Source organism: Andrographis paniculata, unplaced genomic scaffold (genome assembly GCF_009805555.1).
Source record: "Andrographis paniculata isolate CXL003 unplaced genomic scaffold, ASM980555v1 Contig62END, whole genome shotgun sequence".
Lineage (NCBI taxonomy): Eukaryota > Viridiplantae > Streptophyta > Magnoliopsida > Lamiales > Acanthaceae > Andrographis > Andrographis paniculata.
Window position 1 is genome coordinate 5,565,714 of NW_026137598.1, and position 17,608 is coordinate 5,583,321.

The following is a 17,608-nucleotide window of genomic DNA, read 5'->3' on the forward strand; positions in this document are numbered from 1 at the left end:
TGTTTGAACACGCATTACGTACCTTTTATTATATATATATATATATTTATTTTCCCTTCTGCCATTTTTATGGTGTGAATAAGTGTGTCATCAACATGTCACCACCCTTGGCCTTGGCTACTAATATTACTTAATTAATACATAATTATATAGGCTGCATTCAAATACTATATACTAGCGGGTGTCCGTTCTAACGCACGGCTGAATATAATCGTATTTATTATTATAAAATTTTTTTATATATATTGTGTTACATATATTTTTAATCAATTGAAGGATTTTACCAAAATTTTACTATTTATCTAAAATTTTTTCCTCGAAAACATCAAATCAAATACATATTTTCATTTTTTATATTAGACTAAAAATTAATTTTACATTCAAAATATCACATCAACACATGTTTATATTTATATCATACAATTATTTAAATTCAAAAATAATTTGAAAATAATCAAATAATTCAACAGAAAATTTACAGTCTTCTTTTTCTTCTAATGTGCAGTTTTTAAATATATTATTTCAATTAAATATATATATATATGTCTGTGTAGAAAAAAAAAAAAAGAAAAAAAAGAAAAAAAAACAAGAAGATGAAGTTAGAAATGAGTAGTTTAAAAAAAGTGGGCATGGAATTAATTTGGGCGTGCTATGTTACGAATGTGACTGACTTGCTACTCCATCAGACACCCACTCATCATTCTGCTGCCTTTATTTTTCAATAAAACATAAAACAAATAAATAAATAATACTTCTATATATATATATATATATTATAGCCCACAATTACATCAACCCATTATTCTATGGGCCCATTCCACTCAAAAGCCCAGACCAGCCCAGCCCACCTCTCTACAATTGAACATTGAAACTTCTGGTTTCCCTCCCCCGCGACAGCGACAAGAACGCCGTCGAAATCAAATCCCCAACTCTCCCACCGCCATAACCACCCTTCACCTTAACCTCCACCTTGTACTCCCCCAAAAACCCTACAAAACTAAAAGCACCATGCTCGTCCGTCTTCCCCTCCACCACCCCCGTCCCCCACTCCTCCAGCAGCCTGTCCACCGTCACCCCCGCCGGCAAATTCCCCATCTCGTCGTCCGTCAAGCACATCTGGTAGCACCGCCCCCGCCGCCGCGCCGCCCAAAGAATTATCCCGTCCACCCCGGGGTGCGAAAATCCCTCCCTCAAAACCTCCTCCAAATACGCCGCCTGAGTCTCATTCCCAAACCTGTAACAAAATTTCAAAAAAAAAAAAAAATCAAAGATAAGAATCGCAAACAAACACGATAATAATTTGTATCAGTTCCATCAAACCTGCTACTAATGTCGACTTCCGTCAGCCATATGGGCAGCCGGAGAGTCGCCAATTTGTCCAAAATACCCCTCATCAGCACCGGATTCGGCTGCCCGAAATGCCCCTGTAGCCCGATCCCATCCATCGACACCCCGCCGAGCTTCAGCTCCCTCAGCCGCGACACATACGTGTCCACCGTCGACTTCCCGTCGCTGCAAGTCTCCACCACGTTGAACTCGTTCATGAACAACGTCGCCAGGGGATCGGCGCGGTGAGCCGTTTCGAAGAATCTCAGCGTGGCGTCTGAGCCGAGCCGATCCTCGTAGAAGTCGAAATGCAGCATTTCGTTGTTCACGTCCCAGTGGATGAACTGCTCTCTGTATTTGCTCATCAGGCCGTCGATTCTCGACGCCACCGCCGATTCCAGCTCAGCTCGGGACAGCTTCGACACCCATCGCGGCACGAATTTCGGATCCTCCCAGAATATGTTGTGTCCGCGTGCCATTATCTGGTTTGCTCGAACGAATTCGAGCATCCTGTCCGCCACCGTGTAGTTCACCTCGCCTTGCAAGAACTCGGTCGCATTCCATTTGAGTTCGTTCTCGAACACGGCCACGTTGAATCGCTCGACGAACCATTTCTGGTAGGCTGCATTGCCGATGATGCTCTCGGCTATGGCGGATCCGAATGGGAACTCTCTCGACACTTGTTCGATTCTTACCTCAGCATTTTGTAACGGCACTCCGTGTTTGTTTGAAACATGGATCATTACAGCGCGCTTTCTTACTTCGTTAATCTTTGCTTCTTGATTCAATCTCCATTGCTCGTCGCTGAAAGGCTGCAGCGAAGCACCTGCGACTGCTATGTCGACATTCTGATGTCCTGACAGGGAAACATTACGACAAAATGCGTCCAAAAGACGATCTTTTTATTGTCAATCGAAACCATACTAACCTGTATTCGAAGTGTTGAAGAATTCGACGGCGAAGACAGCACGAATCCACCCTTGAGAAAAGACCAACAGCCCTGCTTTGCAATAACAGTTCCAATGCAATCGATCGAAGTTTCTTCGGTCACGATGCTCGCCCTTACAAGAGCCGAGGCCGCGGTTGCAGATTCCATCTTGATCCAAACTGTGACACCAAGAAAGAATGTATCCATCATACGATCACGACAATGCAGATGAATCATACAACCTAGGAATACTCAAACTCAACTGGAAAAACAATATTTGTAGCCCTGAGTGAGGTTTTCCAACTTAAACAGCAACAGATCCTTCTCGAAAACGGGGTGTCGATCCTTGAGCAGCCCTCCACCGTAAAGTGCATTCTCAGGTTGGGATTTGCACTTCTCACCAAGATTATAAACAAATGTGTAAGTCATATTATATAGATGTTATCACATGAAGAGAAAATGTAATGGTTTGATTATCCAAGGTTGAATTTTACGATCCAAATTGTCGATACCATACCTCGGTATAAGCTGTTGAATCGTAGAGCGGTCCATCTGAAACAAACCAGCAAACCTTAAATAAATAAACACCGAAAACAAAGATAATACAGAGGCAACAATGAAAGAGATGAGATGAAGACAGAGCAAGAAAAGACCGTATGAAGAAGACACCAGATTCAAGGTAAGGAAAAGGAGCAACAATGGAGCCATGACCATGGGGAAGATGATGAGTAGTGTGCAAAAGGGAAAGATGTATCACATTCATAAGTGGCACAGACAGTCACAATCTGTTTTGACTTCTGAGCCATACTCACAGTCGTCTTTAAAGATCAGTTACAGTTTTCTGTAATCTCAATGTTAATACAATTAAAAGATAGGATTCTGACAATGTGAACTGCCTGCCTGCGTGCCTGATCATGGATTTATCTAATCAGAGCTTATGTTAGCGTTGACAGGACTGGAGAAGGAATCTTTTTCTTTCATTTTCTATTTCTATTTCCGTATGTGACTGACTGTCTGTATCTAGAACATGGGGTCCCTTTTAACTAGCAGCTAAAATCAAGGCAATAATGCGAAGAGATCAAGAAATGTTCACGTGACAACAATGACTGGTTGATTATTACGATAAACCTCATAAATTAAAGAATGGGAAGAAAACACAGGGAAAAAGGACAAGATTCATCGACCCTCAAAAACCAGGAAAAATGTGAAGGGAGTTATTGGAGAAGAAAGAACAAGTCAATTATTACCAATTGGGATAAGAAAGACAATGAAACACCTGTTACTAGTGTTCATAATCCACAATGAAACAGAACATAACAATAGCTCCTAATGTAAGGCCAAGAAAGCATCTCAAAAACGGGGATTCCTCTTTACATGACACTAATAAACTTACATTGATCGATTTCGATGATCCACACCATTGTAGCTTTTCGTGCACTGTCCGAATTATGCATCGAGCGAGGCAGATGGACGGTTTGCGGGTTCATCTACTTGATCCATTCTATCCATTTCCAACGCCGGCTTCAACTGCAATGTTCTACATCCCAAAACAGCCTTACTCAGAAGATTATTTTGCTCGTCACTCGGGCTACTCATTAACATCGCTAACGATAGCTCCAGAGCTGTAGTCACTTGGTCCATCGACGGCCTATCCCTTCCTCTCATCCTCACGCATCGACAGGCTACATTAGCAATCCGCTTTAGAGGTTCGATCTCCAGATGACATTCCAGGACAGGATCCAAAACAGCTTCGACGTTTCCAGCTCTTACCAAAGGGACTGCCCATTCAACAATGTTCCCTTCTTCGCATCGCAAATCAACAGCTTTCCGACCGCTGAGAATTTCCAAGAGAAGAACGCCGAAACTATAAACATCCGATTTCGTCGTGAGGTAATGAAGCTTATAGTATTCAGGATCGAGATAACCAAACGTCCCGGCGGGGAGTTCTGCTAGAGGTGAGGTGCCGTTAGTCGGGCCGAGCAAGGAGAGCCCGAAATCTGCGACGTGTGCGTTGTATTCTGCATCTATAAGAATGTTCGATGATTTTATGTCCCTGTGGATCACAGGAGGGAAAGCGTAGCCGTGGAGGTATTCGATCCCGCGAGATGCTTGCACTGCAATGGTGATCCTTTTCATCCAATCCAGCTGCTCTTTCGATTCTTTCGTTGGACCGTGTAGGTGCTGGTACAATGAGCCATTCGTCATGAACTCGTATACCAGAAGCCTCTCGTCTCTTTCTTCACAATAACCGAGCAATCTGAGCAAATGAGCATGGTTTAATCTGGAAAGCAAATCGAGTTCCATTTTGAAACAAGTCCAGCCATCGCAGTTGTGCGACACCGTAGCCTTTTTAACAGCGACTGTGGTTCCATCCATCAGAACTCCTTTAAAGACACTCGAAAAACTACCCTTTCCTACTATCGACTCTTCTTTAAATCCTCCCGTGGCTCTGTCGAGTTCCTCATAAGTAAACATCCGAGCCCGCCAAATCTTCAGACAATCCCCGTTCGCCTGATTTCCATCGGTTTTGGACACAGGCATAGGTTTTCTCTTCCTTAACATGCATCGAATGCAGAGCGCCATCGACAGCAAGATCAAAGCTACCAACAAGACAATTACAGATATCTCAGCTACGAAGATTCCCAAATCTATCGACCAAAATATGGTATCACTATCACCAATGCTGGTATTGCCGGAACCATGACTGGAACAATTAGAAAAGCACTCAATAGTTTTGCATTTAGTGCAGTTATATCCGCACACCATGTCGGACGCCAAACTGCATTCATAAACCTTAAACATTTCATCAGGGCAGCCATTACGACAAGGCAAACAGACATGGAAACCAGGGGACCTGCAGGGTGTACTTGCATTGTTAAACTGATAATAACCACGCCAACAAGGCGATGAATGACAGTGTCGAAGATCAACAGGAACCGGCAGCGTAGAAGGAAAGCCGTCGCCCCAACAAATTGGAGGCAGAGAAGCCGCAGGCAATTCCCCACAAGTGAAGTAATCACCAGCAGCAATTCTTCGAAAACGAACACCCGGAGGAGGAGTTGTGCTTCCTTCCATTCTATACCCCCAACAAACCACTGTTCCATCGTTCATTCGAATCCCACAGGCATGAAATTTGCCCCCAACAACAGACGCCATTGGAGACAGAGGAGTATGCCTAACAGGACTAACTAGAAGCTTCACTCCAACATCCAAAGTCCCCCAACAAACAACTTTGAAATACAGACCTTCCAAAATCCCACAAACATGGTACCCCCCAGCAGCAATCTTCCTGAATCTTAAAGCCTTAGGAATCAATTTAGACGTAAGGTCATCTCCCCAGCAGAAAGCGCTACCATTGTTAGCAAACAGACCACAGCAAAATAAAGAGCCTGAAGAAATGGACAGGATCTTACCATTAAAAGTATAGCTTCTTGTCATATTATAGCCCCAACAATCAACTAGAGACAATTCGTTCGAATTTCGTTCCGAGGGCTTTCTTAATCCGCATAATTGGTAATCTCCAGCGCTGATTTCTACGTACTCTGAATTCATGGTCATTCCGAGAGGAGAGCCGATTGGGATGTACATCGAACTGCCCCAGCAGAAGGGGTGTTTCGAATCCTCCATTAGTCCGCAGATAAAGCCACTGCCGCCTGTCAATCCGAGGAAAGTGAGGTGATGCGGCGTCGCGTTGACAATGGCGTCATTCGAACCGTAGCAACTAACGGAACGAGAGCCATCGGACCTCAGAACACAAGAAGCGTGACCTTTGTCGCCGTAGGATACGGCGATGGTCGACATTGATCCCAAACTGACGACTTCCCAGCTCAGATTGAAAACTAACAACACAGCGATTACGGTGTAATTAAGAATGAATCTCCCCCAATTCGACGGTCTCATAGCGGAATGGCGGTGGTCGCGGTGGTCGATTCACTCACTGCGTGTGGACGGGGGAAGAGAAAAGAAGAGGGAAAGTATGCTGACGATTAACATTTAATGCCCATCGGACGGCTCACATCATCCGAAGTCAATCCGACGACCCACATTAGCTTTCAAGAGCCGAGGGTCACAGATAGGATTTATTGCGTCACTCAATTTAAAAAATTCAAGTTTATAATATTACTGTTATTTATTACAGATATGGGAGACACATAAATGGCAGAATACATATTGCGCATATATATTTATTTTGTTGACTTGCATAAATTATTAATATTATTAAAAGTAATGCACACGTTCCATGGCCTCTTCACTTTCTTGTCCTTTCCTGATCCAACATAATACTTTAATTTCATTATTCCTATTTATTTTCAACGAACAGCTCTTTTATTTGTTCAAAGTAACCTAATTTTAGCACACAGCTTAAGCAATCTTCCTTCAATGAATTTTCACTATAGAAATGGCATTGTAATCTTCCACAGGTACATGAATTGAAGGGATCGATAGATCATATACACATTTCTATAAGGTCCCTAATACAACAAAAAACAAAACTACGTGTAACAGCTGCTGTAATCACATCCTCAGCTCAGTTGCGGCGGCAACGACGACCTCTTCGACTTCCTGCTCGCGCATATTTTTGCATATATACTCCTAGTCCGAATAGACAGCAAGACATCGAGACTGCACCCAATTACGCAGACAACTGCCATAACCAGAAATACGAGCCTGTAGCAGTGGGAACCGACACACGTGTTCCCACCCCCGGCCGTGGCTGTGGCCTCTGCGTCGTACAAGAAGCCGGCTAGCAGCCCGGAGAAAAGGAAGGAACCCAATGGAAGGTTGAGAATAAGGATGTTGTAAATGAGGCCGTAGTATTTAAGGCCGAAGAGTTCTGAAGCAGTGGGAACAGTGACAGCGAGACGAACGCCGTAGCAAATGCCGACTACGGCTGAGCCGATGTAGAGTGATCCCGGCAAAGCCATGGCCATAAGGATGTATCCCAACGCCATTAGAATCTGAGAAGCTGCATTCCAAACTGGCCTCGGCGTTCCAGCCCTCCTAAAATCAGTTAAATTCATATAAAATCCATTTGAGTAATTGGAGGAACTTTCATTGCAGGGCCATATATGGCACGGCATGGTTGTGTCCAAATCAACTAGAACAGAGCAAACTTTGATCTTTTATGACAAACGATATTTACAAAAATATCAAAACTAGCATTGATTTTCAGGGGCCCATGACAATGTAAACGAAGGAGAAATTTCAATTTGCTTTAAAAAGTGAATAACCCTTTGGAAGCCACTAAAGGCAGACAACAACTGGTCCAAAACATGATAAGAAAAGGCTGTCCCCATTTTCTTCTCATAATTGTATCCGAATTGGAGAGGGAGGAAAACAAGAACCGTGGATCCTAACTACCTTATAAATTATTTCTTGTACTTCCCAAAATATATATCATGATTGATTAACAGATCTTCAACACTAAAACAACCAAAAATTCCTTAATCAATACACAGTATGAACCAAAATAAAAAGATGTACGAGTATTTTTTGTTTTTTTATTCCCATTGATTTTAGCGTCACCGTAAAGTATATACCAATTTCCAAACCAAAGCATATACCGAAAGAATAAAGACAAAGCAAAGTAGGGGAAACTTACTTGATGAAGTATTCGGACACCGATCCAGATAAGATCCGACCAAAGAATCCCCAGATGCTAGTGAGGGAGACGAACATGGATACGTCTGAATATCCGAGAGCCAACCCAATCTGTCCGAGATTGTTCATCACGGCAAGACCTGTCCCAACTCCACCTAAGAACGACGCGAATAGGATCCAAAAGTCCACCGTTTTCAAAGCTTCCAGAATCGTGTGCTCTTCTCCCAACACAGGCGTGTCCTTATCCAATACCGACACCACCGCCTCCGCCGCTTCCACCTTCTTCTCCGGCAACAGTGGCGCCGCCAAGCTCTGCTCAGAGTCGACACTCTCCGAGCCTGACCTTATGAAATCCTTGGTCGCCAGGTAAATAGGAATTAGCAATGGGAATGCCAGTAAGATCAACAAAATTGCCGCGAAAATCTGCGAGAAGACACGGCCGTGTTGGCCTGTTATGTCGAATGCCAATAAGTAGAGCGCTACAATCACAGCGATGACGTTGATTAAGCCGAAGTATCTCGTCTCGTCCTTTTCCTCCGCCGCCGTGGAAGACGGCGGGATCTCGCGCAGGAAAAGAATGGCGGTTAGGCAAATTACAAAGGGGACAATTGCTAGCAACAGAAGAAATTTCGCCGGATCGTTCGCGAACAGAGCCGAGCAGATATCGGTGAAAATTGCCGTGCTTAAACCGACGTAGCCTTTCAGAATCCCCGAAACAGGGCCACGATTTTTCCGGAAATTCCGAATGCACGTTACCAGAACCGCCGTGTTCATCCACGTCGTGCTGTTCCCTCCCATACACAAAAAAATACACATCTGTACGGTACCACACAATAAAAGATCATTATAGAAACAGTTCCTCAAGATTTTTATGAAAACATATATAATTTATATATATATATATAACTAACCGCCCAGTAAGGAAGCGGTTGGATTCGGCCGCTAACGACGAGCCATTGGACGCCATAGCCAATGAATCCTTCGATCGAGCCGATGAGTAGGATGACCGGCGGGGGGAGGCGGTCGGAGGCCAATCCGGCGACGACGCCGAAAGCCTTGCCGACGTCTTTCGCGACGGAGAGGTTGTTTAGTTGGAGCTGAGTGAGGGACATTAGGGATTTCAGTGCATCTGAGTAATTAGCAAAGGTGTAATTGTTTCCCGAAATTGCTTGCACCCAAACGGCGGTGACGAAGCCGAGCCATTTTCCGGCGGGCGAGGCCGGCGTGAATTTCAGCCCCATTCAAAGATTAATGAGAACCAACGCGGAATGGGACGAAAGCTAACCACGCTAATTCGAAATACGAAATTAGGGTTTGGAGAATTATCAAGTTCGAGGAGAGACATAGCGTCCGGGACCATTTTATAGAGGAGACATGCGGATACCACCTTCACTTTTCGGAATTTATTTAAATATAAATAATCAAATGGCATAATAAATTCCTTTATTAATGGCGACTTTGCAACCCTTTCTTCTTTTAGAATTGGAATTCTTATTTTAATTCAGTTATATAGACACAAATAATATAATCTTTTTCCATCCAGTCTACCATGACCTTTACGCTATAATTAATAAATAATTAAAAATATATTAATAAAAATAATTATAAATTTAAAAAAATTTAAAAAAAATTAAATATATAATTATTTTAAAAAAAGAAAAGTGACAAAAAGAATAATATGGTTAGTGAGACAGGTATAATTAACAAATTATAAATTTAAAAAAATTAAAATGAAATTAAAATATATAATTTTTTAAAAAAAAATTATAAATTTAAAAAATTTAAAATAAAATTAACATGTATAATTTTTTTTCAAATAAAAAAAATGACCGAAAATATGATACGGTAAATAAAACGGATAAAATAAATAAGACAAATAAAAATGAAAAGATCGCCATATAAGTGGTAAGGAGGAAGTATTATTTAAATTGTTTTGAATTGTTTAGATTTTACTTTATTCAATCTGATAAAATTTATTTTTTTAAATAAAAAAAAAACAAATATTTGGATTTGATTTTTGGACAGTTCAAATCAAGTTTTTACAAAATTTTGAATTCTAAAATAATTATATAATTTGATAAAATACAAAGTCATAATTTTTTATTTTATTTTTATTTTTAGCATAAATTTGAATGTTCATCCCTGATGGAGACTACCATATAAAAAACAACACAACTTGCTTGGCAAATGTAAACGGGGACAACTACTCGGTATGCTGTGCGCAGTTGTCTTGATTATTACATATAGATTTATTTATTTTATTTATTTATGGTGCTAAAAATATGTGCTTTGTTACGGCACACCATGCATCAGCATCACCAAGTATGGACAGCCGTTGGATTGCTTAAAGCAACTAGTTTTACGACCAATCATGTCCGTTAACGGCTTCCGCCAAACGGCATGCAGCACTATGTATTTTTATTTTATTTTATTTTATTAATGAAGAATATAGTAATGATGTAGTGGGGGTAGTTTTTTTAACATGACAATGAAGCTTCTATTTTAATGAAAATGAAGAATTAGAATTATACAATTTATTATTTTTTTTTAAAATTTGAATGTTTTGATTTTTTGTTTTTTTTTTTAAAAAAAAAATTAAATGATTTTGTATTTGTCTAATCTATTAAAAGAGGAGAATATATGTTTTTAATTTATAATTCTTGTAGGAAAACGTAATAAATAGTAAAGTGTCAAAACCAAATGCAACCTTTTATGTTCTGACCTATGTAATTTTGTTTTTTAAAAACTCAAGCCTATTTAAATTTGAAACAATATATATATATATATAAGTAATCAAATCGAATTTCAAATTGACTTAATAAGTTCTATTTTTATTACTAAGTAAAAAATATTAAAAAGTTATATAATATTAATTATATTGTTATTTAAATGTTGTAATCAATAACGACGAACCATTCGTTCCCATTTGGATCCGTGTGTCCGCGTCCCGTATGTCGCCCCATATCCATCTTTGTTGCCATCGTCTTCTTCTTCATCAATGTCATTGTTGTCCTCTTCATATATCGTTGTTGTCTCTTTCTTCTTCTTAATCCTCTTCTTTTACGTAATTTAGTTTAATTTTGTGGTTAATGAAATTTTTTATGTATGTAACTTTTTTCTATCTTTTTAATGAAATTTTAAATTCCGGTTCCTTTTTCAATTTTCAGGTCTATTTCGTGCCAAGAAAATCTGATCCATTCAAATTATTGGATGATCCGAAAAAAATCAAATCAATCTAAATGTATCCAAAAGAATTTGTATGATGTTAGGTTTTGAGTATTAGGTTGAGAAACAAGTTCCGATTACGTTCAAATATATACTCCTTCAATCTCATAACAAAATATCTATTTTTCCATTTTAGTTTGTCTCGTAACAAAGTATTCATTTATTTTTTAGTAATTTTTAATAATTGTACTATCTATCTAACTTTATAAATAGCCTTACAACTTACAATATATTACACAAATACCATTACATTTATATCACACATATTAATAATAAAGCTATTTTAGTCATAATTTTTTATTTTTTTTTTTTAATATGTTGATCTTTCAATATTATTTTTAACATAAATTTTCTTAAATATATATATATATATAATATTCAATCATTATTACAGGTAAACAACATACAAATATAAATATATTAATAAATTAATTACAAATTTTCATATTATTTACGTCATTAATATTCATATATTAAACAATATATAATATTACTTTATCTCATAAAACATCAAATTAAAATACTAATTTAAATAAAAATTTCAGTTTCAAATATAAACCAAACAAACCAATATTATATTATTGAACAAACAAAAAAATGTATGACCATATTGTTGCTTAAGATATTTGGCTCCATATAAATACTCTACAAGCTTTGAGGTTTTCAAAAACAGTCAAAATTTATAAAATGGTTACTATTATTAATAAATAATGCTAAAAACCAAGCATTAATGACATAAGCAATCCTGGAGGGAAGTAGATAGATTAACAATGTGCCTAAATATAAAATTATTTTATTTATAAAAAATTATACATATTTATAACATGATACATACTGTCTAAATAAAATATAGAATTGTGCGTCCCCTCTCAAATCACTTGCCTCACCTGGTTCGCCTAATTTGTATTGTGTTAATAAATATGATATAATTAAATGACGTGAACCGCATTAACGACAAATTGAGCAAGAAAAACTGAAATTGAAAGCGTCAACCAATGCAGCACACAATTGGAGGAGGGAGTAATAAAAATAAAATAATAATAATAATAATAATAATAAAAGGGAAAAGCGCGTGTGTGTACGTGCGTATTAAGTGCACCACCAGACCCGTCCAGATTGAGGATAGATTTGTTTGCGTCGGCGGATCTACACTGGTCCCCACCTCCGCATCTTATTTATTATATCTCCGTCTCAATTTTTTTTCCACTCTTTTTATTTTTATTCGTTTCAATTTATCTGTTTTTTTAATAATATAATTATACTTTCTCCGTTCCATGTATTATGAACTTATCATGGCAGATACAAGAATTTAGCTAAAGTGTAATTAGTAAATAATTAAAAAATATATTAGTAAAAATAATTATTATATAATAAAAATAATTATATATTAAGATTAAAATAACTAAATAGTTTAATTAAAATTAAAAAAATTATAAAATTTAAAATGAGATTAAAGTGTATAAATACAAATTATGTGGGACAGAAGAAAATAAAAAATAGGAACAAATTATGTGTAACGGATGAAGTATATTTTAAATTTTATAATTTATAATTTTTTAATCCTAATTATACTACTTTTCTTCAGTCCCACCTTTTGTTTTGAATTATGTTAAATATAAGAATTTTAATAAACATAATTAATAAGTTAATAATAAATATATAGTAAAAATTATTATAGTATAATAAAATTAATTATATATTAAAATTAAAATAAATAAAAAAAAAACTGCAAAAATTGAGAAAAAATCAATCCCTTGCGTTGGAGATAGTCTAAGGGTGTGTTTGTTTGGTAATATGAATTGTAATAATTGTATGATATGATATAAATATGTGTTGATATTATATTTTGAATATAAAATTAATTTTTAATATAATATAACAAATATAAAATAAATATTTAATTTAATATTTTTTAAAAAAATAAAATATAAATATGTTAATAAAATTAATTATTCGTACAATATAAATGATTATAAAATAGAATTAAGATAATTACTTAATTAAATTAAAATAAAAATTTATAAATTTGTAAATTTGATAAGTAATTAAAAATATACTTCCTCCTCCGTCCCGCCACAGATGAATCTATTTCCTTTTTGGTACGACCCACAAAAGATGACCCATTTTCATTTTTGGTCAATTTATCAATCTTAAACATACTTAACAAATATAAATCAATTTAATTAAACTTCTAAATCTCTCATCAATTAACAAATATTTTTATCTACCTTTAAAACTCCTCATTTTTTATAAAACTAATTTATAATAATGATAAATAAATAAATATATTTTTTATTCATTTGTATTATATAAAATTTTATTGTCTACAAAATAATATTCATTTTGTATATATATTTTATTGAGATATAATTATAAAAATATTTAAAATACCAACAATACTACAGGTATAAAAAATAATAAAATATTATCTTAATTTATTATTAATAATTTAATAACTTATACTACCTAAAATACCTTATCCCTAACAAAAAGCTCAATCTTCCGCATAAAAGGAGAATATTTTTTAAAAAATAAATAAGATAAGAAATACGGAATGAAAAGAATATAATTCATTAATATATTAATTATAAAAATGTATTATACTCCCGGTCCAAATTAATTTTTGAGGGTTTTGTAATACATTAAATATACATACATATATATATATATTTTACCTCCTCCGTCCCTTGTTTATATATATGTTTTTTTTTTATGTACGAAATTTTAGAAATGTTAGCATTATATTAGAATATCTTATGAATAAAATATAAAAGATTAAAATAATTTTATTAGTATTATGTGATATAAATATAATGTCATTTATGTAATAAATTGTAAATTGTAATGGTATTTTTAATATGAGTAGAAATTACAATTATTAAAAAATAAATAAATATTTTGTTATGAAATTGACAAAAATAGAAAAATTGATATATTATTAAGAGATGAAATGAGTATTAGTACTTAGTAAAAATGTCTAGAAGGTTTTGACACTTGTGTCATTTGACTTTATATAAAAAGTAATTGTATGTGTAATGGTATACAGGGGTGACAAAAATAAGCACGGTCCGTACACAATACGGAAAACCGTGTTTGGGCCTCCAAAAGTAGGCACGGAAATTTTGGGCCATGCTCGGACTCACGAAGGTGCCGTGTCTGGCCTGGCATGGTTTTTAAAATTAATACTTCATCTGTCCCATTGAAAAGTTAGTATTTTTCATTTTCATCCAATACAAGGTTACCATTTCCTAATTTAATAATTGTAAATACCATTTTAACTTACAATATATTACACAAATGTCATTACTTTTATATTACAAAATACTAATAGGGGTATTTTTGTCTTTTTTACTATAATCTAATATAATACTAATATTTAAAAATCTACGTGCAAAAAAAAAAACGTTACCCTTCCAACAGGACGGAGGGAGTATTTAAATTTTAATAAATTTATATATATATATGTATATATATATTAATGTTTGAAATAAAAATAAAAATTACAATATTGCTTAATAGTAAAGATTTTAGTTTGTATATGTTTGATTGTGGATTCAATATCTCACTTCTACTATTAAAATATATTTTATTTTAAATTAACTGAAAACTAATAACTAATTTAAATTTTTTTAAAGAAAAAGCAGGCTGGCACTGCACGGTTTCATACTTAATCCATATAAATATTTTTTAAAAAAATAGAAAAGAAATATTTTGGAGTTGAACAAACGAAAATGATAAAAAAATATTTTTAGTTGAGATGGAAAAAAATATTGTATCCGTCCCATATTGAATATCCGGGGTTACCGTAGACAAAAAAAATTTAAGAGAATTGTAATTAATAGATAATTAAAAATGTATTATTAAAAATAATTATCCTATAATATAATAATTATAGATTAAATTTAAAATAATTAATTATATCAATTAAAACTTAAAAAAAATAAAAAAAATAAAAATAAAATTTAAGTTTATAATACTTTTTAAGAAAAAAAAAAAACAACATAAGATGTGGACGGACATAAATGATAATATAGACATAGTAGATGTGGACGGACATAAATGATAATATAGACATAGTAGATGAGATGAATGAAGGGAGTAATACATATATGGAATTGAAATACATGTTAATTTAAAAGTCAAAATGAAAAAGAATACTCTCTTCGTCCCATAAAATTAGTTCAGTTTTCTTGGACACGCAATTAAGAAATGTCGTGTTAACTAATTAATTAATTTGATTAATGAATCTAATAAAGTATTATATTAAATATTTTTTATTTGATAAAATTTTAAATTAAAAGTTAAAATATTTTCTATTTTAATTTTTAAATATTGAATTTTTTATTTACTGATACTCCCTCCGTTCATTTACAATATTTACATTTACTTTTGGTACGATGTTTAAGAAATAATACTATTTTAATTATAGTGAGGAGTTAAAAGCAATGTAATGACATTGTTGCCCTTATTTATGATGTGATGTAAAGTAAGGGTATTTGTGGAAAAAAGTACGGTATTTAATGAAATGTTAACTTTGTAATTGAACGTCCCAAAATAGAAATATGTAAACATTGTAAGTGGACGGATGAAATATTATTTAAAAATAATAATAATAATTGTATTTATTGTAAATCAAATACACGTATTTAGATAAAAAAAATAATTTTAATAACTTAAATGTAATTTATACAATAAAAGATGTAATAAACAAAATTATATAAACAATACATAAAATTTTTCGAATTTGGTTGTTGTTAGAGATAGTTCCTTATGACATACCAACTTTAATACCACATCGCATACATACGGTACAAAATTTTTGGTATGATATTTTACTGTACCGTATAAATATTTTGGTATACCGAATTTGCGAATAATACTGAGTTACGGAAATAACATGCATACTAGTAAAAAAATTACCGAAAAAATTTCAAAATTTCGATACGATATGAATTTTTTTGTATGATAACGTGTACAATAAGATATTTTCAGTGTATATAGATAATTCAAAAAAATTGATTTTTTTGTATATACTGATTATTTAATACAATATCGATATATTTTTTAATAAATTAAAAAATTTGGTATGGTATAAAATATATTTCGATATTTTCGGTATACTATCTCAAACTATCTTTAATTGAATTGTATACACGGCATTAGATTATAATAGTTTACGTCAAATATCGAAATTAAAAATAAGTTTATAATTTTGCTTTATAAATAAGTTCTATTTTTTATTTTTTCTGAACAAAGATAAAAAAAATCAATATCAAATCTTATTTTTAATTAATTTTTCAGAATAAATTTTCAAATCAAACATTAATTTTTTATTATATATTACATTAAAATTTAATTTAAAATATTAAATATTTATTATTTTTTTTATTTAAAATTTTAGCCCAATTTTTAAATTTATAATTAATAAATAATAAAATTAAAGATATTAGTAAGTTAATAAATTATAATTAATTTTTTTAATTAAAAATATTAGTTACTAATCATTAGTATAATAGTAAAGTGCATTAATTTCATGGGACGGCTTAAAAAAAAGAAAAAGTGTATTAATTTCGTAGGAGGGATAGAGTAATATATTATTGGTATTTTCATTTAATTAAATTTAATTTAATTGATGTTTTTTGTTTTATGTTTAATGGGTGGAGCAGGCGCTGGTGTCGTAATAGACGACAACACGGGATAAGTACGACAATGTATAAGCGTCACTCTTCCGTAACTATCATTAAAAAATAATATCAACAACAGTATGTAATAATAAAAAATAATAATAATAATAATCAAAACTTCTTTTCAGGCTCAGACACAGTCTGTCACATGTTGCGTACAATTATGAGGAGGGAGGCGGCGTGAATTTAGAAAAGAGCGGCGGCCGCGGTTGTTGACCGCTGAGTGGGCAATTATTAAAGATTGTACTCTTCTTTGTTAAGATTTATTTATTTTTTATTGCATTTATATATATATATTTTTAATACTTCTTCGTCCCAGATATCATATCCATGTTGCTGTTTCTGTCCGTCTCATATATCATGTCATTTTTTTAAAAAAAAAAATAATTACATACTTTAATTTTATTTTAAATTTTAAATTTTATTTTTATTTTATAATTATTTATATTATAGAATAATTATATTCACTAATACATTCTTAATTATCTATTAATTATACCCCTTCTAAAAAATACCGTGTCTACAGTGTAACAGACACGGTATCTAGGATGGAGATAGTACAATTTATTTTTTTTTTTAAATTTTGTTATCATAAATTTTTTTATAACTTTATCAAGTTAAAAGAAATTGTATTACAAGAGCTGTTCGTCTGTTCTTGTGTTGTGGACGACGCCGTCCCTGATGTTCCTCTACATCTACACGTCCGTACCGCTATGTACCATCATCTCTCATCCATCACTCCAAAATATATTTTAAAATTTATATTAAATTTAAAAATAATATCTTCTTTTATTTATTTATTAAAGTATATATATTTTTATTTTAAATTATTCACCACAAAAAT

At 33.6% G+C, this 17,608-nt stretch overlaps 3 protein-coding genes across 3 annotated transcripts; all 3 read right to left on the minus strand.

The window, feature by feature from the left end:
• Positions 1 to 631: 631 nt before the first annotated feature.
• Positions 632 to 3,118, minus strand: LOC127260374 (endo-1,4-beta-xylanase 4-like). Its single transcript, XM_051288093.1, has 6 exons — positions 2,908 to 3,118; positions 2,772 to 2,806; positions 2,518 to 2,647; positions 2,255 to 2,433; positions 1,321 to 2,174; positions 632 to 1,234 (listed from the first exon to the last, which is right to left on the minus strand). Exons 1-6 carry the CDS (start codon positions 2,966 to 2,968, stop codon positions 853 to 855), a joined length of 1,641 nt encoding a protein of 546 aa, XP_051144050.1. The 5' UTR covers positions 2,969 to 3,118; the 3' UTR covers positions 632 to 852.
• LOC127260373 (serine/threonine-protein kinase-like protein ACR4) lies at positions 2,546 to 6,192 on the minus strand. The gene is made up of 3 exons (XM_051288092.1): positions 3,648 to 6,192; positions 2,772 to 2,806; positions 2,546 to 2,647 (listed from the first exon to the last, which is right to left on the minus strand). The coding sequence occupies exon 1, from the start codon at positions 6,152 to 6,154 to the stop codon at positions 3,701 to 3,703; it is 2,454 nt and encodes an 817-aa protein (XP_051144049.1). The 5' UTR covers positions 6,155 to 6,192; the 3' UTR covers positions 2,546 to 2,647; positions 2,772 to 2,806; positions 3,648 to 3,700.
• Positions 6,193 to 6,616: 424 nt separating this feature from the next.
• On the minus strand, positions 6,617 to 9,201 carry LOC127260996 (protein NUCLEAR FUSION DEFECTIVE 4-like). Its single transcript, XM_051289110.1, has 3 exons — positions 8,767 to 9,201; positions 7,857 to 8,671; positions 6,617 to 7,255 (listed from the first exon to the last, which is right to left on the minus strand). Exons 1-3 carry the CDS (start codon positions 9,094 to 9,096, stop codon positions 6,778 to 6,780), a joined length of 1,623 nt encoding a protein of 540 aa, XP_051145067.1. The 5' UTR covers positions 9,097 to 9,201; the 3' UTR covers positions 6,617 to 6,777.
• Positions 9,202 to 17,608: the final 8,407 nt, after the last annotated feature.